General features: G+C 40.8%; 1 protein-coding gene across 8 annotated transcripts in view; it reads left to right on the plus strand.

Moving 5' to 3' along the window:
* USP42 (ubiquitin specific peptidase 42) overlaps positions 1–18,702 on the plus strand; it is a 142,370-nt gene extending 123,668 nt beyond the window's left edge. For 7 of the 8 annotated variants that reach the window (XM_033962763.1, XM_033962765.1, XM_033962764.1 and 4 more), the window contains 3 exons: positions 4,664–4,995; positions 10,069–10,110; positions 17,647–18,702. In XM_033962763.1, the coding sequence (XP_033818654.1) occupies positions 4,664–4,995; positions 10,069–10,076 (340 nt within the window). In that variant the 3' untranslated portion in view covers positions 10,077–10,110; positions 17,647–18,702. Of the gene's footprint in view, positions 1–4,663; positions 4,996–10,068; positions 10,111–12,666; positions 12,817–17,646 lie in introns of all 8 variants that reach the window. The other variant, XR_004541045.1, reaches the window with a different exon arrangement.
* The last annotated feature ends 4,856 nt before the right edge of the window (positions 18,703–23,558 follow it).

Consider the following 23,558-nt stretch of genomic DNA (forward strand, 5'->3'; position numbering starts at 1 on the left):
CTGATAAGTGCGGGATATAAGGAAGCCACGGAACCAGTTCAGCACCTCATCCCTGATACCAATGGCGGCTAGGCAATAGTAGAGTGCCACAGGGATCTGTACTAGGAGCTGGGTTATTGGTTTGTTTGTTTTTTTAACATACTGTATTTGTAAATGATCTACAAATTAGAGCAACAATTGAGATGATTTAATTTACAGATGACACAAAACTATTCAAAGTTGTTAAAACACATGAGGAATGTAAAAAAATTGCAGGAAGACTAGGAAATTGGAAGACTGGGCATCCAAATGGCAGATGAAATTTAAAGTGGACAAATGCAAAGTAATGCACATTGGGAAGAATAATCCAAATCATAGTTACCAGATGCTAAGGTCCACCTTAGGGGTCAGCACCCAAGAAAAAGATCTGACCTGAAGGGGTAGGAGTCAAGATGGCTGACAGACCCTGATGGCATTCTTTTCACTCCACTAAATATTCCCTTTACGTGTGGCTTACCTTGCTGATATTTTGTCTAAGTTTCCTTTTTTGAAGTATTTAATGCCACACTTAAAAATGAAGGAGCTTGTGAGAACCACGATGCCAGCTTTATCGTTTTCCCCAATTCAGCAGACTATTCCACAGCTTCTGGATAGACAAGCCACCGCCAATCCTCAGTCAGATATTCGGAGGCTGAGTTCTGTGTTGGAGTTAAGCGAGCATTTAACTCCAAAGAACAAGAAATCTCCTCGCCTCCAGCATCAAATGTACCACCCTGTCTAGCTGAAGCGCAAAGCCCAGACTCTAGTCCCAGGAGATCAGGAGAGGAGACCCCAGAGCCAATCCTAGGCAGGGCTTCATCCTTGAAGAGTTGCAGGGTGAAGGAAATATCGACAGATCTGGAAATTCAGCGTTGTGACCTGCAGTAACTTTGGGGACACTCCTTATGGCTATAAGGAAGCTTGATGTGATGGTTGGGAAGTCTGCTCAAGATTTGGAGGTACTGGATTCTAAAGTTGATGCTTTTACATTAAATCTAGACAGAGTTCGCCTAGACTGTATGGAAAAAATTCTGACAGGCTAATACTCTCAAAGAGACAGTTTCTACAGTGATAAAAGATCAGAAATTTACTTCACGAAAAATTGAACAAATAGAGAATTTCAACAGATGATTGAATCTTAAATTGTCCAAAAACTTTAGGTATGTCTCCTGTAGAAATCTTTAAAAAATATCTTCATGAAAACTTGAAGGGTAGTATAATGCCTATAAACAAGACTTGCTATTTGCCTACTACTAAAGATAAAACGATTGAAACAGGAGACCAACTAGTAATTCATGACGGGACTATGGATCATATGTAGGGAGTGTGTGGCACAGTGGTTAGTGCTACAGCCTTAGCACCCTGAGGTTTTGGGTTCAAATCCCTTGCTGCTCCTTGTGACCCAGGGCAAGTCACTTAATCCCCCCATTACCCCAGGTATATTAGAGTTTGAGCCTACCTGGACAGATAGGGAAATATGATAATGTAAAACCACTTAGGATATTAGTGGTATATAAAATAAATAAATAAAAATAAATATGTAGTCAGCGAAAAATCTACAGGATATTTCTGCTATTTAGAGGACTCTTTGTCAAGTTAAAGATCGGGCTACACTTATTAACTTTGTTTTTGAGCAAGACTTGAGTTCTATTATGAGGATATATTTTTTAAATGCAGGTTTTTATTATGGTCAGAAAATTTGGTTATATCCTGATGTGACAAAATTAACACAGACGAGACGGAGAGAATTTTTGGTTATGAGAGAGGAAACAAAATTAGGAGCTACTTTTTTGCTGGCATATCCATGTAAATGCGTGATTAAATATTTAGGCATGAGAGATGTGTTTTTCAAGCCCGCAAATCTGAGGTCCTTTTTAGATCTGAATAAGTTAAATGTTGGTGCTACATGAAGTGAATTAGATAGAATAGACAGAGGTTAATCTGTCTTAGTTAATTTCTTGAATTGTTGTTTATTATGAATCTCCCATAGTTTTCTAGCTCCTCCCCCAATTATTTTTGTGGTCTGAGGAAGAGCCTGTATTTCATTGGCATTTATTTCCTGTTTTGAAACTCCAAATTATAAGAATTGTAATGAAATTAGGCACTGAATTGCTTGAACAAATGTTGTAACTTGTAATAATTTGTTAAGTAAAAAGAGAAAAAAAATCTATGCTGAAACCTTCTGCTCAATGTGTGGCAGCAGCCAAATAAGCAAACAGGATGCTAGGAATTATTAGGAAAGGGATGGTAAATTTAGACAAAGAATATTATAATGCCTCTGTATCACTCTATGCTGTGACCTCACCTTGAATCTTGTGTTCAATTTTGGTTGCTGTATCTCAAAAAAGATATAGAGAACATAAGAAGTTGCCTCCGCTGAGGCAGACCAGAGGTCCATCTCGCCCAGCAGTTCGCTCCCACGGCGGTCCATCAGGCCTATTGCCTGAGCAGTGGTCCCTGACTATTTCTATAACCTACCACTACTCCTATCTGTACCCCTCAATCCCTTTGTCCTCTAGGAACCTATCCAAACCTTCTTTGAAGCCCTGTAACGTGCTCCTGCCTACCATAGCCTCCGGAACGGCGTTCCATGTATCCACCACCCTCTGGGTGAAAAAGAACTTCCTAGCGTTTGTTGGAAAAGGTTCAAAGAGCAAGCAAAATGATAAATGGGATGGAACGCATATGAGGAAAGGCTAAAGAGGTTAAGGCTCTTCATCTTGTAAAAGAGCTGTCTGAGAGGAGATATGATTGAGATCTACAAATTCTAAGTGGTGTAGAACAGGTAAAAGTGAATCGATTTTATATGCTTTCAAAAAATAACGAAGACTAGGGGACATTCAATGAAGTTACGTGGAAATACCTTTTAAAACAAATGGGAGGAAATCTTTTATAATTCAAAGAATAGTTAAGCTCTGGAACTTGTTGCCAGAGGATCTGGTAACAGTGGTCAGCATAGCTGGGTTTAAAAAAAAAAGATTTGGACAAGTTGCTGGAGGAAAAGTCCATAGTCTGCTATTGAGACAGAGATAGGGAAACCCACTGCTTGACCTGGGAATTGGTAGCATGGAATGTTGCTACTATTTGGGTTTTTGCCTGGTACTTGTGACCTAGATTGGCCTCTGTGGAAACGGGATACTGGGCTAGATGGACCATTGGTCTAACCCAGTATGACTATTCTTATGTTCTTTTTACAGAAAGGATGTAGAGGTGTTTGAAATGACAGCTTCTGAATTTAAGAGGACATGGGACAGGCATGTAGAATCTTGGAGATAGCAGATGATAGGGATGTGCACACTGGATGGGCCATATGACTTTTACCTACCATCGTATCTATATACTGTCTAAATTAGCTAGCAGAAATGTCCATGCAGGTTTGGTGCTAAGCGCATAAGTGCTGCTCAATATACAGCTATAAGCAGAAAGTTCCTCTTTTGGCTTTTGCAGTTGAGGGAGGAAAAAAAAAAAAAAGATACAAGCAGTATTAGGTTTGTACCAGAGTAGCAATGAAGTTGCTTAAAAAAGAGAAGCCCAGCAGTACCGTATTTTCACGCAGATAACGCGCACCCATGTAAAACGCGCACACGGGTATAGCGCGCAGAAACCACAATTTTATGTACAAAAACTTTTGTATACCGCGCTCACGGGTATACCGCGCATGCAGCCCGACTGTCCTTTCGCCCGCCCCGACTCTCCTCTGGCCACCCCGGGTTGGGCCCATGTGCCTCAGGCCGTGCCCCCAGGTGGGACCTAAGGCTCCAGGGCCTTAGGCCCCACCAGTAGGCGGAGCTTTGGGACGGATGGGCCAATCCGGCCTCATTCCGTCGTTGGCTGCCTGCCGGACAGGCGGGTTTGGCTCCCGTCTGTCTGGCCAACTACCAAAGGTACGGGGAAGGGGGGTGGGGGTGTCGTGGGGGTCGGCCAGGGGGGTCGCGGGTCGGCTGGGGGGGCGGTCGGAGGTTCTTGGGGGGGGCGGTCGTTGGAGGGAGGGGGGTTTGCGTCGAGGGCAGGAGGGCCTGGGATCCCTCCTGCCCATAATGTAGTGCGGGGTGGGGGTAGGGGGTCGCCGTGGCCAGGAGGGTTTGGGCTCCCTCCTGGCCCGATATTGTCGGGGAGTTGGGGAGTCGGCCGGGCAAGAGGGCTTGGGCTCCCTCTTGCTCCGATCGTGGGTGCGGGTGCGGGTGGGAGCGCGTGCGAGCGGTCGTTCGGGGTGGGGGTGCGAGCGGTCCTGCTGGGGGGGGGGGTGAATCGGGCGTCGGGCGGGGTGGGAACTATGTAAAAAAAATTTTGTATACCGCGCTCACGCGTATAACGCGCGAGGGGTATGCGCGGTAGGTAAAAACGCGTATAACGCGCGCGTTATATGCGTGAAAATACGGTAATTCTAAGGCAAGGGCGGTGTGAGGGGATTTCCCCAAGGCCAGAGATTCCCAAAATAACTTTTCAAGCATGAATCAGGATGGAGAAAGCAGGTGTGCCAGGCAGCCAGCACACTGGGTCTATATGTGTGTTAAATATTGATATATAAACAGTTTAGTTATGAATCTGAATTTTAAGGGAATTGACTTGGGTTCCACCTAACTGAATCGCTTGGACTGAGTGTTTTTAGTGTTTGAAATTGTTCATATGTTTGTGTTCTCTTCAGGCTTGAGGATTCTGACATGTCTGCTCCCTGCTCAGATACTGACATACACAGACACAAAAAGAAGAAAAAGAAAAAGAAGAAACCAATGAAGAGATATGAGGACAGTAGTGAACTTTCTGACCAGTTTGTAAAAGAGGCTCCTAGCTCTGAGAATGATAAGAACATTAAGACTTTGGAAAGTGCAGGAGATTGTCAACTGAGAAATGATTCTGTGTGTCAAGAATTCAGGGAATATGAGAAGCAAGGTGGTGACTTGTGTCCGAAAACAAAATGCATCCAATTAGAGGGCAAGGAGAACTGCTATCGCATAGTCCAGGGCTGTGACATAATAAGTAAGTATGTGACTTTTGATAGGATAGACCATTTTTTATTTGTTGTGAAAAGTGAACTTAGTAATACATTTATCATAGCAGCTAGTTCTTTTCTTATTCCTAGGATAAACAGCATAAAATCTGTTTTACTCCCTGGGATCTTGCCAGGTACTTGTGACCTGGGTTGGCCGCTGTTAGAAACAGGATACTTGGCTTGATGGATCTTCGTTCTGTCCCAGTAAGATAACTCCTAGAAAATCCAAATTTAGATGTTTTAGCTTATATCCACCTTTTTTCTGGCATTGCTGGACCTATAATTCATACATGTTGTGACTGAATGTTACCACTTAACATGCATAGATTATATGTCCATCTGGCATTGCCCCTCAGAGTTCCCTGCCCCTTTTTTTTGGACATATAATAAATTATGCATCCAGAATAAAATTTATAGTGACCCTAATTTTTGAAAGAAAATGTATGGTGCCAAGCGCATGTGCTTTTGAATATTTCCTTCAAAAATAGTTTGTCCTTTAGATCTAGTAGCAGTTTTTAACATAGGTTGGGGATTGACCTCTAGCCATGCTCCTGCAAGTGGAAACTGCCCTCTGTCTGGGACCAGAACATGGTGAACCAAACTACTCTAAATAAGGATGAAATGTTTCAGGAGCATTATGATGATGGACAGTTATCCATTATATTTATCTACTAGTCTTTAAGCCTGTTACATTAACGGGTGCTAGAATAGATGTATGTGTCTGTCTGTCTTTCTTTCTGTCTGTCTCTGTCTTTCCTTGGCTGTCCACCACCACCCCTTGCCTGCTCTGCCTGTCCAGCAGTAGCCCTTCTCCCTTCCTTTTACCTCCCCCGTGTCCAGCAGCACCCCTTCCCTGCTCCCCATGTCCAGCATTAGCCCTTCTCCCTTCCATTTACCTCCCCCCTGTCCAGTGGTAGCCCTTCTGCCTTCCATTTACCTCCCCCCTGTCCAGCGGTAGCCCTTCTTCCTTCCTTTAACCTCCTCCGTGTCCTGTAGCACCTCTTCCCTGCTCCCCCTGTCCAGCTTAGCCCTTCTCCCTTTTACCTCCCCCCAGTCCAGCAGCACCCCTTCCCTGCTCTCCCTGTCCAGCTTAGCCCTTACCTCCCCCCAGTCCAGCAGCACCCCTTCCCTGCTCCCCCTGTCCAGCAGTAGCCCTTCTCCCTTCCTTTTACCTTTTACCCGATTTTTGTGGTGGTCTGCAGTGGTTTCAGGGTCGCAGCGTTGTGGAAGAAAGGCAATGTTTAAACCGCCGCAGGCATCTACTGATGTGGAAACTGCCGCGCGCTCTACTGCTCATGCGGAAACCACCGAACTAAACAGTCGCACTCTCCTTCTTCTGCCTCCTGCCCCATGCACTGCAAGCCGCCCCATGTGCCTCAAATCAAATTCGGCAGGGAAGCAGACATCACGCTGTTTCAGCAGCGCATGCGCGGGTAAGGGTTTTATTATAGAGGATGCTTCCAAGAAACCAGAATAGCAAAAAGTTGAGAGAAGCATCCTGGGGGCGTCTTTCCACAACTTATTCAGTGTGTGAGAATGTGCTGCCCTCAAGAAAATGAGGCACATCAAAGAAAATATTTTTCAGAGGCTTGGGAATGCCTTGAAAGAAGAGGATTCTAGGTCCTGAAATGCTGCAGGATTTTGGCCTAGGGATCTTTGGCTCAGATATTGGAAGCTTCACAGGTTGAACTGTTGGGACAAAAGTAACAAATCTGTCGATACATTGGGGTAATCTCCTTTTATTGTTTATGATGGCAAGAGGCAAAAATAAATGGTCTCAAATTTTGGACTCTTCTGTCTTCCTTTCCTGATGTTGTGAATCATGTTTGTTCTTGTTTTAAACAAAAATACAAAGTAGACCTTATTATTTGTAGGTTGCTTAATTTTTTTCTAGGAATTCAAGGTAGGGTCCATAGTAGCATATTATACGAGGACACACAACATATAGTATGTTCAAATAATGAGTCAAAATGTTGTGTGATCGTGGCACCAACATGCACACAAAAAGAGGGAGAAAAAGCCTCAGACTAATGTAGCAATATAGAACCAAAAGGTACAAATCAAAACTGCTTTTGATAACTTTCACTGGCATAAAAACTCCCTCACAGAATAGCTCAGGTTAAGAAAAGGGCAAAGTCACCCGGAGGCACGCTCAAGGAAGCTGACAAAAAACGACTTGAGCTCCAACGCTGTCAACGTCTTCTCCAATCTTCCCAACAAGCGACCTTGTTTCACCAATGTTTGGCTCATCAGGGGAACAAACAATACAGCCTTGAAAAGTGCAGCCACGCTGAGACCAGCGTATAATATTTTGACAGCATGTTTAAGAACTGAGACAAAACAAGAAAAGATACCTAAATGTAATCATAAAATAAATACAAAACTGTATTAAATATAAATGTAATTAATACAACAAATATAATAAAACTATTAGCCATGTTTAAGCTAACAGTTGCATCAGAGGTGAAATATGACATCTATAATAATAAAATGTTAAGCGCGCATGCGCACTCGCGCCGCGTGTTCCCTGATCTATCGCGGTGGCACGAGTGCGCATGCGCTAGATGGTGCGGAGTGAGGGGCCGGATTTAGGGGAAGGCGAGCAGGCCCGGGATTCAGCCCCGGCCAGGCAAGAGTAAGACACCCTTTCTCTGCCGCACCCAGGCCCCGGCGGTCCCCGCCGGCAGAGGCAGAAAGACAGCGGTCGTGTTTTCGGCCAGGTAACAGCTGTGACTTCCCCCTCCCACCGCTGACCCTAGGTTACACCACTAACACGCCGCGACTCACACACACACACACACACACCCCTGATGACCCTAACCGGCACAACTGAAACCCCCGTTGACCCTCCCACCGCTATAAGGCTGACAAACCCGGCAGGAGCAGCAGCGTCCCAGGCACACTGAACGCTGCTTCGGGTCTTCTTCTGGCCTAATTTCCTCAGGGACGCAGCAGAGGAAATTAGGCCAGTAGAAGACCCGAAGCAGCGTTCAGTGTGCCTGGGACGCTGCTGCTCCTGCCGGGTTTGTCAGCCTTGTAGCGGTGGGAGGGTCAACGGGGGTTTCAGTTGTGCCGGGTAGGGTCGTCGGGGGGGGGGGGAAGTCGCGGCGTGTTCGTGGTGTGCCTAAAGTCGGGGGAAGGGGGAGTCACGGCATGTTAGTGGTGTTCCTAGGGTCGACGCAGGGGCAGGGTTAAAAACATGCTGCTCAGGGGGATGGGAGGCAGGCAGGCAGGCATCGGAGGAGGGGTGGGGGATTCAATGGAAGGCAGGATGGCATCGGGGGGGGGGTTCCATGGAAACATGCTGCTCAGGTGGATGGGAGGCAGGCAAGCTGGCATCGGAGGGGGGGTGGGGGGTTCAATGGAAAGTAGACAGGCAGGATGGCATGGGGGGGTTCCATGAAAACATGCTGCTCAGGGGGATGGGAGGCAGGCATGGGGGGGTTCAGTGGAAGGGGAATGGGAGGCTGGCATCGGAGGAGGGGTGGGGGATTCAATGGAAGGCAGGATGGCATCGGGGGGGTTCCATGGAAACATGCTGCTCAGGTGGATGGGAGGCAGGCAAGCTGGCATCGGAGGGGGGGGTGGGGGGTTCAATGGAAAGTAGACAGGCAGGATGGCATGGGGGGGGGGGTTCCATGAAAACATACTGCTCAGGGGGATGGGAGGCAGGCATGGGGGGGTTCAGTGGAAGGGGAATGGGAGGCAGGCAGGCTGGCATCGGAGGAGGGGTGGGCGGTTCAATGGAAGGCAGGATGGCATCGGGGTTCCATGGAAACATGCTGCTCAGGTGGATGGGAGGCAGGCAGGCAGACTGGCATCGGGGAGGGGGGTTCAGTGGAAGGGGAATGGGAGGCAGGCAGGCTGGCATCGGAGGAGGGGTGGGCGGTTCAATTGAAGGCAGGATGGCATTGGTGGGGGTTCCATGGAAACATGCTGCTCAGGTGGATGGGAGGCAGGCAGGCAGACTGGCATCAGGGAGGGGGGTTCAGTGGAAGGGGAATGGGAGGCAGGCTGGTATCGGAGGAGGGGTTGGGGGTTCAATGGAAGGCAGACAGGCAGGATGGCATGTGGGGGGGGTTCCATCTAACTAGGTCCAAGACTATTTATAAGTTGAGAAATTCACATTATGTTGAGGAATTACAGCTCAGAATTACAAAATACCGTATATACTCGAATATAAGCTGAGATTTTTGGGCCAAAAGAATGGCCTCAAAATGGGGGCCTTTGCTTATATTCGGGCCATTGCCATCTCCACTTCCAGAGAAGTTAATTCTTATGAAGGGCCTAGGCAGAAGGAACTGGGCACCTAGGGAAGCGTAAAGTCCATCTAAGTATCTTCTGGGAGCCTAAAAAGAGCAAGACTTGCTTGGTATTTAATGCTTCTCTAACTGCTTTTTCTAGTTCTAGTTGTGATTTAACGAAGTATTACATTCAAGGGAAATGTCTGAAGATGACTCTTAAATGACCTCACAGGCCCCTTTTGGTGCCATTTGATGGACTCTAGCATTCGAGGAGCTATCTGTAGAATGTCAGCAAGAATCGGCTTGTAGCGGAAGGATCATTTAAAGACAAGATAGGAAATGTCAAAATTTGCTATGGCAAATTGTTTTATTAGTTGGCCCTGAATGTGTAGAATTTAAATTTTAAAAAGAGGGTATGGAAATTCTGTTCCATTACCTTGAAATTATTTGAGCTTACTAGAAATATATTTAAACTAGTGTTGCTGTCAGCCTATGGACAGCAGTAGATATGCTGATAGCACCACTTCTCAACCTTTGACGTGATTAACTGGAGAGACTTTTTAGTAGTCGTGTTTTGATAGTACTTCCTGATAACCATTTATGACTGACTGAATCATAGGATGGCTCCATTTAGAAAATGAGATGAAGTTCAGTGATGTACTATCTTTCAATTATTTTGTATTTTTTTACAAGAATAGAACAAGTGTCTAATTTGGTACATGTACAAATAGCAATTGATACTTGTAAGAACTGCAGTTAAGACAAACTTGCTTAAAAAAGGGATGAAGATAACCAAATCATTTTCTTCTTTTCCAGGTAATTGAGAAAAGTGATCCTCTCAGAAAAATCTCACTACAAGTAAGTAACTTGTCTCTAATTGATATATAAGTATAGTTTTGGCAGAAAGTAAGGCAGGATTTAATGTTTGGTTTGGGTTTTTTTAAGTTTATTTTAGTAGTGGCTGCAAAAACAGAATCTTAAGAAATCTAATGAAATGCTAAATTAAAAAGATGGGTTTTTAAAAGAACTCTAAATTTAGAATAGGATGTTTCAGAACAAATTTCAAATGGAAGAGATTTCCATAAGAACGGGACTTGTTCTACTCGTAATTCTGCCTTTTTTGCTTAACTGAACTAAATGCACTGAAGGCATTGTCAATTGATGAGCATTAGATGATCTCGAATTCCGAACTGGGTGATATGGGACCAAAAGTTTTGTTAAATAGCAAGGTTGGCCTGAATGTATAGCCTTAAATGCTAAAATTAAAGCTTTATGGATCAGTGTAAATTTAATTGTAAGTCAATGATATTCTTTGAATAGAGGAGTAATATGATCACATCTATGTGCATTAGTAAGAACTCTAATGGCAGTATTTTACACAGCTTATAATTTTTAAATTACTACTGCTGGAAGCCCAGTATAGACACTATTATAGTAATCTAATTTAGAAGTGACCAATGCATAAATAAGAGATTCGCTACCATGGCTTTGTAAAAGGATCCCATGGAGTCTCGTTTTACACACAACATAGGGATAAGAATTAAAACATCCAATCAGTAGAGCATTTTCTAAAATATCTTTGGCTAGGAGGTGCAGCAAATGTTCTGCAACCATATGTTATTAGCTTTGTATTCTCTTCATGCTCTTCTAAATTTCTTCTCATCTTGGATACATTTGCAGCATTGTCTGTGACTAAATTATGTCCTAGACATTTAAATTGGTGTTCACATTTTATTATAGCTTTTGTTGCTACTTCTGTAAGTATTCTGCTGTATGTGCATTTTCTGAAGTATCAATCAATTGTATCTTCTGTTATACAAGCACAATAAGATCATTGTGAACATTACTCTACCCATCAAGACTTACCAAAAATTTAAACATTGTATGAATATGCAGCTTCATTCTATATAATTAAAAACTAATTCTTATTTAATGATAAATAACTTTTGGACTATAATGTATCTTAAATAGAAAACTATCTTTAGATAAGATTTTTCCTCAGAAAAGCATTTTATTTAAAAAATCCAATTTAAATTTTAAAAATCTGATATTAAAATTTTTTTTAATTTTTATCCACCCTGGAAGAAAGTATAGACATAGCTGGCCTGCCTTACTGGACCCCATGTGCACCTATAGCTCATTGAAAAAGTATGAATTAGACCCTTCCTGAATTTTTCTGTATTTGTATAAGAGCAAAAAGAGAGGGGCAGTAGTTTTCAGAGAAAAAATACCATAAAGAAAAATGCACTATTTCTCGACTCTAGGTGCATTTATAACAGATGCTTTCACTGAAAGAGAGAAAGTTTGTTCATAAAGATTGCGGCCAAGCTTTTATTAAGGACTGCCATGTTGGCTTTAAGAGCCACTTTTTCGTGCTCTGTAATATTGATTTCTGACACATACCCTCATTCAGTTTTCAGACTCCTGAGGCAGGCCCATTTGGGGGCTGAAACACGATCGTGTCGAGTCTTGATACAAAATAAAACAAATTTACATGTATAATATAGTATCCTAATGGCCCTATTATGGAGATGTTTTATGTCAGCAAGGTTCATTCTTGCATACACAATATTGCAGTAATTGAGATGCATAGTTAAAGTATTGATCGAAGTCTGTAGGGCTGCATCATCTAAATAGTGTAGGGAGTGGAATTGTCTGAGAGCACAGAAGCCAGCCTTAACAAAAATAGACACTTGAGTCATAAAAGAAATCTGCTACTCTGTGGTAACTCCTAAATATTTAAAGGAATGTACCAGATTAATTGCAAAGCCAAGCATAGTAATGACAAATGGAGAGACCTTTGAGTCACCCATGTGACTATGATCTTGGAGTTTAGTTTCAATCATTTAATCTCCAGCCAAGCTACTACAGAGTCAAGATGAGGAATTCAGAAAACGTCTAAAAACTCAACTGTTCCTAAAGTATCTAGACAACTGACCCACTCATCTTCTTTCTCCTCCATAATGATTCCTCTGTCCTATTAATCTCTTTCTCCTCAACAACGCATTTCTGGTCCTATTAACTCTCCTCTTCCCCCCCCTCTTAAATTCAATCAATTTGTACCTCGCTTAATCTATTGTAAACCGCATAGAAATTAACGGTATTGCGGTATATAAACTGTTATTATTATAAGTGAGGAGATCAGACAAAACATCAATAACCTCTGCAGAGTTGGTGAATAAATAGTCATCCCCCACCCTGATTAGAAAAAAACTGAACATCCTAGTAAACATTGCCATCTCTAGTTGAATTTCATTCAAATGTTAAAAAAAGGTCAAATCGGAGGTATCATCATTTTTGAACAGACAGACCTATAATTGAGTAGGCACATTTTAGATTGAACATGGGATGAATTAAGTGTAGATGAACATGTAGAAAGTGCTTTAAAATCAACAAGACATTTTACCTCTCTAGGAGCATGAGGATAGGCTGAGGAAGGAGAACAGGGACTGCAGCCCGAAAATACGGAATAGATGGCACAGTGAACCTGATGATGCTGTTGAAAGCAGAGGAAGGAATTTACTGACAGTGTAGTTGACACGAAAGGACCAGAGGCATTATAAGGTGATAAGAACATCCTTCTGTGTCTTCTCCTAGTTCGCAAAATGTACTGGATACATCTAATAGTATTATAGATATAATAAACGTATGAGTGGTTATCCAGCCAATCCTCAGGGCACACCAGCCACTTTGATGATCAGGATTTCCACAGTGAGTATGTATGAAAGATTTGCATGCACTACCTCTTTTGTATGCAGATTTATCTCACGCATGTTCTTGTGGGTATCCTGAGAACCTAACTGACTGGGTGTGCCCCAAGGATGGGTTGAGAAGTACTGAAAGAGACTGCTGCAAAGCCGCAGAGAGTGCGTCTTGCTCTTTAAGTGCACTCCTATGTGAAGTGTCGCTCCGGATTGAATTTAAGATGGATAATTTGAGGAAGTGACGTCGGTGTCCGTGATGGCTGCTTAGGAGCAGAGCTCCATAATGGCTCAGCTTCACTATGCTAATATTTTGTGATTGAAAGCAATATCGGTGGAAATTTGATTTATCAGGTAGACCAAACCTTATACTTTACTTGTGATGAGTGGCACTCTGCAGCAATAGATTATTCTGAAAGAGTTTGCTCTTCTTCCTTCGAGAGTGTCTTCTGACCTGATTGCAAAGATGGCACTTACAGGAACTGAACAAGGTGTGCCCTTAAGAGTTGGAGCAGTCTTGAGTCCATTGAGGGGTAGCACATCTTGGAATCTTTGGACCCTATTGCTGATATACGAAACTGGATGCGTGATATTAAAATTGACTTGGGTGCGATGTGAGCTGAACTTTCGGCACTGGTGACAGATCTCCGTGGAGAAATATCTGGGAAACCAGAATGAAGAGTTTGAATCAGGCCTAGAGGAACATAATACAGCTTTGACAACGTTTGATAAGAAACTGCAAATCATGACGACAGCACAGAGTACTTAAGTTAAAAAACTAGATGGTTTGAAAAATTGAAGTCATAGAAAGAATCTAAGATTTCAGGGGAACCTGGGTAATTGTGAATGGTTAAAAAAATGGTCTGGTTTTATTTTATCCGAGTCCGGATCTCCAACATCCCAAGAAGATATTAACATTGAAAGGGCAGATCAGGTCCTGGAGTGGCCCAGAACCAATGGCAAAAGAGGATATTGCTTGTTTTTCTAACTATAAGATTAAGGAAGTGATTCTGACCGAAGCAAGAACAATGGTTCACCTAGTGTGCAATGCTTATATGGTTGAGATGGATTTTGCAGCAGCTATGCTAAAATGCCATAGCAATTTGAAGCCAATCACTTTACAACTTCGGGAATAAAAATATTAAGTGGCAGTGACGTAGCGAGAATGAGAGTTGCCCGGGGCAGTGGCGCCCCTTCCCTGCCCTCTTCTCTGCCCCTCCTCCCCCCCCCTGCCGTATGCTTCTATTCTTTCCGTCTTTCCTTTCCCGGCACAAGCATCACCACCAACTTGCTGCCTGTGACAGCTCTCCCTCTTATATCACTTCCTAGGTGCAGGACCCGGAAGTGACATCAAAGGGAGAGCTGACACTAGCGCGAGCAGCATGTTGAAAGCTAGAGGTACAGTAGAGGGAAAAGTGAAGGCGCATGCACAGCGAGGGGAATGGAGAGAAGGAGGGATGACGACGCCTGGGATGGACCATCCCTCCTTACTATGCCACCGATAAGTGACTACATCAATTTGCCCTTTTTTAAAATTATTATAGCAAATTGCATCATGTCAAGGCACCAGGTGAAGTCCAGCGGATTCTAGAAGACCAGGATGAATTTTCTGCTTCTGTACATTTGTTATTGAGAGTTGTGAATGGAAAGAAGGGGCTTGCGCTTCAGCTATGCATCTGACCACTAAAGGCAATACTTGGGGCTCCTTTTACGAAGCAACGTTAGCGGTTTAACGTGCGCTAAACCGCCGGACACTCTAGCCGCTACTGCCTCCTCTTGAGCAGGCGGTAGTTTTTTGGCTAGCATGGGGGTGTAGCGCGTGATTGTCGCGCGCGCTAAAGCCACTTAACGCGGCTTCGTAAAAGGAGCCCTTGATTTATTTCTGTGTTCCCCTCTGCAAAGAAAATTGATGTTTTCGCTGACCTAGTGACTTTATTTTGTAACTTGCTGTGGTATGCATTAATTACAATTCTCTGTTGGGTTTTAACTGAACTGGTTGAAACCTGGTTTATAAGTATTGTCTCTTTCATTATGACTGGGGGTTTTTTTAGATTTCATGCAGCTCTTTGAGCCTTATTTGTTTGGCTGTTAATTCCTCTATTCAGTATGGATGCTATTGATTATCCTGCTTTTTGGTTATGTTGTATTGGGGGAGGGGGTAATGTTTCTTCCTGGTCCAACTGTGTTAGATATACTAGAAATTTCTATATTTAGAGTCTGCTGATAGTATATTTGGATGATGAGAGAATTTTGTTATCGCTTAATGTGATGGGCTTAAATGCCCCAACTAGGAGATGCCTATTGGTTAGAGAAGGTCAGAGGCTGATGTATGTTTTATACAAGAAACCTATTTGATATCATAATATGAATATTTATTGTGTCTTATAAACACTATTCTAGAGTATATTTAGCCTCTAACAGACAATCTCAGAGAAAAGATCAATGGGGTCGGTATTTTATTGTCTCAATATCTTGAATGGCAAGTCCAGAAAGTGATCAGGGATGCAGAGAGACATTATTTCTCAATGGTGGCAACATTTAAACAATTTACATATACCTTTATTAAGGCCCCCCCTTTATGAAGCCGTTAGTCTTTTTTATCGCTGCGGCAGTATTCGCTTCAACGCTCAAAAAATTCCTATGAGCATCGGAGCTAATACGCCGCAGCCGGCAATAAAAAAAGGCCTAACGTGGCTTTGTAAAAGAGGGCCTAAATCTTTATTCCCCTCCCCCCCATTCTAATTGGAGTGCTTTTTATGATAAACTTACTGAGCTCCTTTTAAAACATTTGACTTTGGATAATTCAGCACCTGTTGTGAATTATGCTGATAATGAAAAACAAAAATGAGCACACATTTTGTCTCAAAGGGGTTTATTAGATGTATGGAAGAAGACCCACCTTAGTGATAGGGGCTATACTCTTTTTTTTTTTTTTCTTCTTTACATCATGCCTACTCTCTCGTCTCCAATATGTTGTTTTATGATGAAACTTACAGCAATGAAAAGTGGTTGTATGCAAACATTTCATAAAACTTAGAGGTCTTAACTATGATAACACTGACTCGGTAGCAGTTTTTGTTTGATTTTGGTGCTGGATTGGGATGAAAGAGGAGGTATGGAGAATATACTGTGCATGTTGTTCTTTTGATCTGTTTCATAGACGAATAAATAAAAGTTGGGGGAAAAATGAGAGGTAATTGGATATCATTTCTAGCAGCAAGCATGGTTTTATTGGTACTTAATAGTACATGAGTGAGTCAAGGATGGTCTGGTCAGGCTTGGAATGAGATAGCAGCTCAATTTCACTACATGGGGGACAGAAATACAGGTAATAAAATTGAAATCCAGGGCTGGTTTAATAAGTAAAACTCCTTGTATACCACTTAAAAAGTATGAGAGAGGTTTGAGGAAACACAGACCAACCCTGGATGCTTAGTTTATTTCACTGTCTATATTGTTGTATCACTTTAAAATTGCTCATTGTTTTTTCAGTCATGAGAACATAACATAATGCTAATATGGTAAACTTTTAAGGGGAGATGACCAGACCAAACCCACCATTGAATCATGCAGCAATACCCAATTAATACAACCTAAGTAGAAGGTATGGATGGGAATGATCACATTTTTACTGGAATATAATCTACAAACTATCTTTACAGCACAGTTTGAGGTTCATAGGTCAGTCAAGATCCTGAACCAAGGGTGCAACACACTCTGCGATTTTCTAGTGTTTTGAATCATTTGCAATTTGTATAGTTGTTTTTGCTGATAGGAGTATTGCAGTGGTCTGGGGTTTTTTTTAATCGTCACTAGATGTATGCAGTACAGTCGTAGTTGGTGGATTAGGTGTAGACGCAGGCAGGATGTTCATTGCCATCTTCTGGATATGAGATTCCAAATCAAAACTAGGGTTACTCCTATACTCCTGATCTAATTTTAAGGATTCCACTAATGGGGTAGTCAAACCAAGCTTCAACGTTTCCTTTTTTACACGGTTAAGTTTGAACTTCTTTACTCCTAGGTAGTCTGAAACTTCTTGAAGTAGCAGTTCAGATGTTATATTGTGCTTATGTCTCACAAAATAAGCTGATTAATCATGCTGAAAACGGGCAATAATGTCAGACTTAGATAAACGTATTGAACCTTGCAGTAGGAGAGGGTGGGTGAGGAGTAATGATGGTTTAATAAACAAAACAACTGCTGCAGGTACTAGTTCAAGAAAATGGTAGGCAGCCTAGTGCAATAGCCATTGCATTGAGTAGGGATGACTGGAAGTGACCAGTGTCAGGTATAATAAAGTTGTGCTATTCATGAGTAGCAATGATTCTGGACTAGGTTGCTTGTTTCTGTGCCTCCTGCAGTCCTTGCTATACAACCCCTCGCTCCTCCTCAATGAGACCTCAGAGTGCGCCAAAGACTTTACAAGGAATAAAGCAGAAAAAAATACAGCTGCTAAAACAGAAATGACTTGTGGTGTCAAACATAATAGAACATACACATCGAGTAGATTGCATTTGAAATGCAGCTGTAAAAGTATGTAGGACCGAACAACTTTACCGCTATTTGCTAGAATATGTTAAGTTGTAATAGTGTTATTTAGATAAGCAAAGCTTTTACTAGCTTTTGAAGCTTTTACTAGCATGTCCTTTTTATGCAAAGACTAATTTGGTTTTCTCATTATCTCTTTCAGCTTCAGCGATCTAAACTGAAGACCACCTACACAGCTTAAACTTGGTCTCTAGGATGATTAACAGTTCAGTCTGGTGCTTTTCTTCAGGATACTGTATAGGATTTTACCATGGGAGTTTTATTTTGGTTGGGTTTTTTTTTGTTTGTTTGTTTGTTTTTTTAAGGATGTCTATTTTAATTTGACCCTTTTTTAAAACTTACCCTTAACTTAATCCAAATGGATGAAAACTTTTTACAACTGGTAGCTGTTGTAAAATAATGTAAATATTCCATTAAAAATAATGCCCTGGATTAGAACATCTCAAATGCTGCTTAATTACAGACTCAGGTTGATTACTTGTATTTCATGTAATGCTACTCTACATTACACATCCTGGTGCCAGGAAGACCAGGAGACCATGGAAAAAAGTATATAATATATGAACTCTTAGGGTAAAATGACAGTGTGTATATTTAATTCCCGAACATATTTAAAATCCACGGAATCCTAAAGAACTTGAGATTGTCGGAGCTGTGTCTGTCCTCTGTGACGTCTGATACTAGAAACTAACATTTTAGTTGCATCCAAGGTTTTAAGAAAAGACAAGCTAAGTATTTTCTAGGCACTTAACCTTCCTGAAGTTTGTGAAATTGGCAAATTTCAAATTGTCATGAATGTATACTGAAAGTTGTTCGGCTTTTTAAAAATTTTTAAATCCCAGTTTTATTTACAGTGATTTTTTTTTTCTTATACAGTCTTACTTGTCTTTTGGTTATGGTGTTAGTATAAGTTGTCTTTTCAAAGTTTCTAGTTCCAGACAATTATTCATACTGTGATTTTATTTAAATATGAAATGCTATCAAACTGTGATACACATTTATAATTTACTGGTCCTGCATCAGGAGATGGAGTGGGGAAGCTGTCTTTATACTAGTTAATCTGTACGATTTTTACAATCTGGATTCAGAGACTAAAGCTTGATCTTTGTTTTTCTAAAGATTAAAAAGCACTTTCCCCACTGTAATGTAGCATGTAAAATGTACATAGTATATCAAATACAAAATCAAAATAACTCTCCTTCAGTTTTACAGACTCTTCATTTTATAGTTCAGCTTTGCAGTGTGAAATACTTGCAATCAAATTACCGGTAATCCTTTTGCAATACAGCTTGTAGACAAACGGATATTGCTACAGTTGGTCCTGAGTAATATTCCCATTAGTATACATCATACTTTAGTTTTGGTTTTTCTTTCTGATTATATTACCTTGTAAACGATTATACAGCAATTATCTTTTCAGGTCCACAGCAATGCAGGAAGGAAAAAAATCTATTATAATGCAGTGGGAAGACTAGTAGCACAGGATTCTCCAGCAACTACTACTGTGAATCACTTGAAGCTTCTCTAATGGGAACTTGAGTCTTTCTTGTTTACTAATCAGGAATGCAGAAAGCTGACCAGGTTCAAAGAAAATATAGTATATTTAACAGACTTCCACTTAATTATATACTTCCATGGATATTTTAAGGTGAAGAGAGCTATTTGAATAACTACTGGTCTAAGTAGGAGAGAATTTTTTTTCTTTCTTGTGTCTTCTTGATCTTGTTGGTTCATAAATAACCCCATTTTAGATGTTTTTGTGTATGGCCATTTTCAAACAAAAAATAGCCATTGTGATGTCTGTTAGTCAGGAGTTTTACGAAACAGCATAGGGGACACCAGTGAACATCACATCATAACCACCTTATACTGTATAAGAACGTAAGATGTGCCTCCGCTGGGTCAGACCTGAGGTCCATTGTGCCCAGCAGTCCGCTTACTCAGCGGCCCAACAGGTCCAGGACCTGTGCAGTAAGCCTCTATCTATACCCCTCTATCCCCTTTCCAACAGAAAATTGTCCAATCCTTTCTTGAACCCCAATACCATACTTTGTCGTATCACGCCCACTGGAAGCGCATTCCAGGTGTCCACCACACATTGGGTTGAAGAAAAACTTCCTAGCATTTGTTTTGAATCTGTCCCCTTTTAACTTTCCGAATGCCCTCTTGTTCTTTTATTTGTTGTAAGTTGGAAGAATCTGTCCTTCTCCACTTTTTCTATGCCCTTCATGATCTATCATATCCCCTGTAAATCTCCTATTCTCCAGGGAAAAAAGCCCCAGTTTCTCCAATCTCTCAGCGTATGAAAGGTTTTCCATACCTTTTATCAGATGTGTCGCTCTCCTCTGAACCCTCTCGAGTATCACCATATCCTTTTTAAGGTAGGCGACCAATATTGGACGCAGTACTCCAAATGCGGATTACAAGGGGGGGGGGGCTAAAATGTTCTCAGCCCAAACAAGAAGGGAATGATATAGAACCATGAAACTTACAAGTTATTTCACATATTTACAACCTAAATTCAATATCCTTGGCACAGCATGTCTGAAGTTTCTGTAACCCCAAAAATACCTTGATGTCTGGTCATTGAAATACTGCTCTGCTGCTGTGATTGTTCTCTAAATCACTTGAAAATTGTAAAGACATTTTCAATAAACAAGTACAATATTATGGCAATTCAAATAAAGCGGGAAAATTATTAGCAAATTTTCTTAAAGCAAAGAAAAGAAAATCTAAGATTATTGCAATAAAAGATATACAAGGTAACACACATACCAGCACAAAAGATATTATAACACAATTTCTTGATTTTTATAAAGAATTATACACTTCTAATTCTTATAAAAATAAAGAACAAGAAGGATTAACATTCTTAAATTCCTTACTTGGACCTAATATTCCGGATCATATAAAAGGAAGTTTAGAAGATCCTATATCTTTAAAAGAAATAGAAACAGCATTGAAGTTTCTTAGAGTTGGATCCGCTCCAGGTGGAGATGGGTATACTGTTGAATTTTATAAATCATTTCAAAATATCATTTTACCACATCTGTTAAATTTATATCAATATCAAATAAAGAATGAAAATATTTCAGGTACTATGGCAGAATCGATAATTATAGTCTTACCAAAACCAAACAAAGATCCTACTCTGGTTTCAAATTACAGGCCTATTTCGTTATTAAATGTGGATAATAAGTTAATGGCTAAAGTATTAGCACTTAGATTGGCAAAAGCTCTTCCTTTCATTATAGATGTACATCAAACAGGATTTATTGCTAAAAGACATTCATCAAATAATACTAGACTAGCATTCCACTCATTAAATTTAGCAAAAAATATAAATGATCCAGCTTTTCTAATATCTTTAGATGCAGAAAAAGCTTTTGATAGAGTGGAATGGAATTTTATGTATCAAGCTTTACAATGGTTTGGTATAGGCTCCGGTTTTATTAAAATGATCCAGACATTGTATAGCTCTCCTGGTGCAAGATTATATATTAATAATAATTTATGAACTAGATTTAATTTGCATAGGGGAGTTAGACAAGGATGCCCTTTGTCTCCATTACTTTTTGATATTGTCCTAGAACCTTTATTAATTGCAATAAATAAGACTAAGGAGATAAAGGGAATCACGTTTTCCAACTGGGAATTTAAACTTTCTGCATATGCAGATGATATTTTATTATATTTAAGAGAACCGGATACTACTATTCCATGTATACTTAATTTATTAGAGAAATTCGGCACTTTTTCTGGATATAAAATTAATTGGAGCAAATCTGAAGTCCTCCCAATTAATGTTCATTGTACGAAAGGACTATTTGACCCATATTCATTTATTTGGAAAGAAGATGGAATAAAATACTTAGGAATTATGATCAAAAATACAATTGAAGACACAGTCAAAGAGAATGAAAAACTTTTATTGAAAAAAATAACAGAAATGTGTGAGCAGTGGAATCCATTACATCTTTCTTGGTGGGGAAGAATTCAAACAATTAAAATGATGGTATTGCCTGTGGTTTGTTATCAAATGAGTATGATACCAATATTTTTTCAGGGGTCATTTTATAAAAAACTTAACAATATTCTTACAAAATTTGTTTGGTTTGGGAAAAGACCAAGAATCGCTTTAGTATCATTACAAAGACCAATTGTGGAAGGGGGGGTAAATTTTCCAAATTTTTATAGGTATCATCAAGCCTATATTTTAAGACGGTATGTATTGGATCCTCCCAGATCTCATGGAAAATGTACCAGATTGGCTGTATTTAGAATGGCAGCTCCTGTTCCCTTTATATCCAGAACATCTAATTACCATAACAATGCCTAGGAGATATAAAGATAACAGAATCTTTTTAGATACTTGGAAAACATTGAGATACATAAGTAACCTATCACCAGAACCAATAGCTAAATCTCTAAATCAATCAATATGGGTAAACTCCAGGATCAGAATTGGCGGATTTAAAATCGTCTGGAAACAATGGATAAATGCAGGAATAAGAACATTGAATGATGTCATATCAGAAGGTTCCTTGCTTAGTTTTTCACAATTGCAAAATAAATTTGGACTAAATAAAACACAATATTTTAAATGGATGCAATTGAAGCAAGCCATTCAGGTAGGGTTCCCTGAATGGAAAGATCTTAATACCCAATATAGTTTGCAAGTTTTATGTTTCCAGGCGGATTTCTTGGGACACCAAGCCGCAAAATGGTATAAATTAATATATGGATTTCTAAATAAAAAAAAGAAAACTGGACTTAGGGATATTTGGAGCATTGAGATTGGACAGACAATTTCTGCATCTCAATGGCCAAGATTCTGGTCCTGGAGATTAAGATTAACAAAGTCAGCATCTATGAGTCAAACATGGATATTTTTATTACATAGAGTGTTATGGACCCTGACGCGCTTGCAAAAAATAGATAATACTAGATCTAATAGATGCTGGCATTGTAAAATAGAAGTAGGGACATTAGATCATTTAATTTTTTTTTGTCCTTGCATAAAAGCCTTTTGGAATTTAATTTGGCCCCAAATTAACATATTACTAGAAAATCATATTGGTCTCTCATATGATACCATATTATTTGGTACTGCAATGAGAACACAAAGTCCAATATCAGCAAACAATAACAAATTGCTTTTAATATTGACAGGAGTTGCCATGCAGCAAATCACACAAAATTGGAAGGATTATACCAAGCTAAATTATACATTCTGGTGGAACTCGGTGTGTCACATATACAAAATGGAGAAAATATTGGCATTACAACAAGGAAATATAAAAAATTTTAAGAAAATATGGGATCCATTGACAAAATATTCTAAAGATCAGATATCTTTTTTTTTTTGAAATTCTTTATTTAAACACTGTGCTCACAAGTACTACAAGTACATAGTATAACAAAACATCAACAGCAAGAATACAGTGAAAACAGTATATCAAGTCTCCCCCCAGTCCCTCCCCCCCACCCCCTCCCTCCTCCTCCCCCCGATCCTCCTAAAGTTCCCAACTTCCTATACTCCTACAACACCCCCCCCCACCCAGGAGATATCATGAAAAAGGAAGAAGAAGTTGAATATAGTCCAAAGCTTCAAAGGAAATATAATAGAACTCACAGTGGGATTACCCCCTCTAAGTCTCCAATGCCTGATCCTGAACCTCAAGGTCCCCCTCCACCTCTAGGAAGCGTCCCCACAGGTCCTCAAATTGTTGCCGTTGGCGGGTAAGTAAAGCGGAGAGCCTAAACTTTTCACAGACCCAGCTCAATTTCACTCTCATCATCTTCACCGTTGGAACTGTAGTGCTCTTCCACAGGGACGCCAGCACCATTCTAGCAGACGTAAAAGCCAGTCTTGCCAGCTTATCCTGCGTGGCCTCCACAGTCCCCAGAATAATCCCCAACAAAGCTGTTGCTGCTCCACATGGGAATGGACATTGTAACAGACTCCCCACATATTGGAACACCTGGGTCCAATAGTCCCCAACATGGGGGCAGTCCCACCACATATGAAAAAATGTACCCCTCAGACCACAT

Source organism: Geotrypetes seraphini, chromosome 11 (genome assembly GCF_902459505.1).
Source record: "Geotrypetes seraphini chromosome 11, aGeoSer1.1, whole genome shotgun sequence".
Lineage (NCBI taxonomy): Eukaryota > Metazoa > Chordata > Amphibia > Gymnophiona > Dermophiidae > Geotrypetes > Geotrypetes seraphini.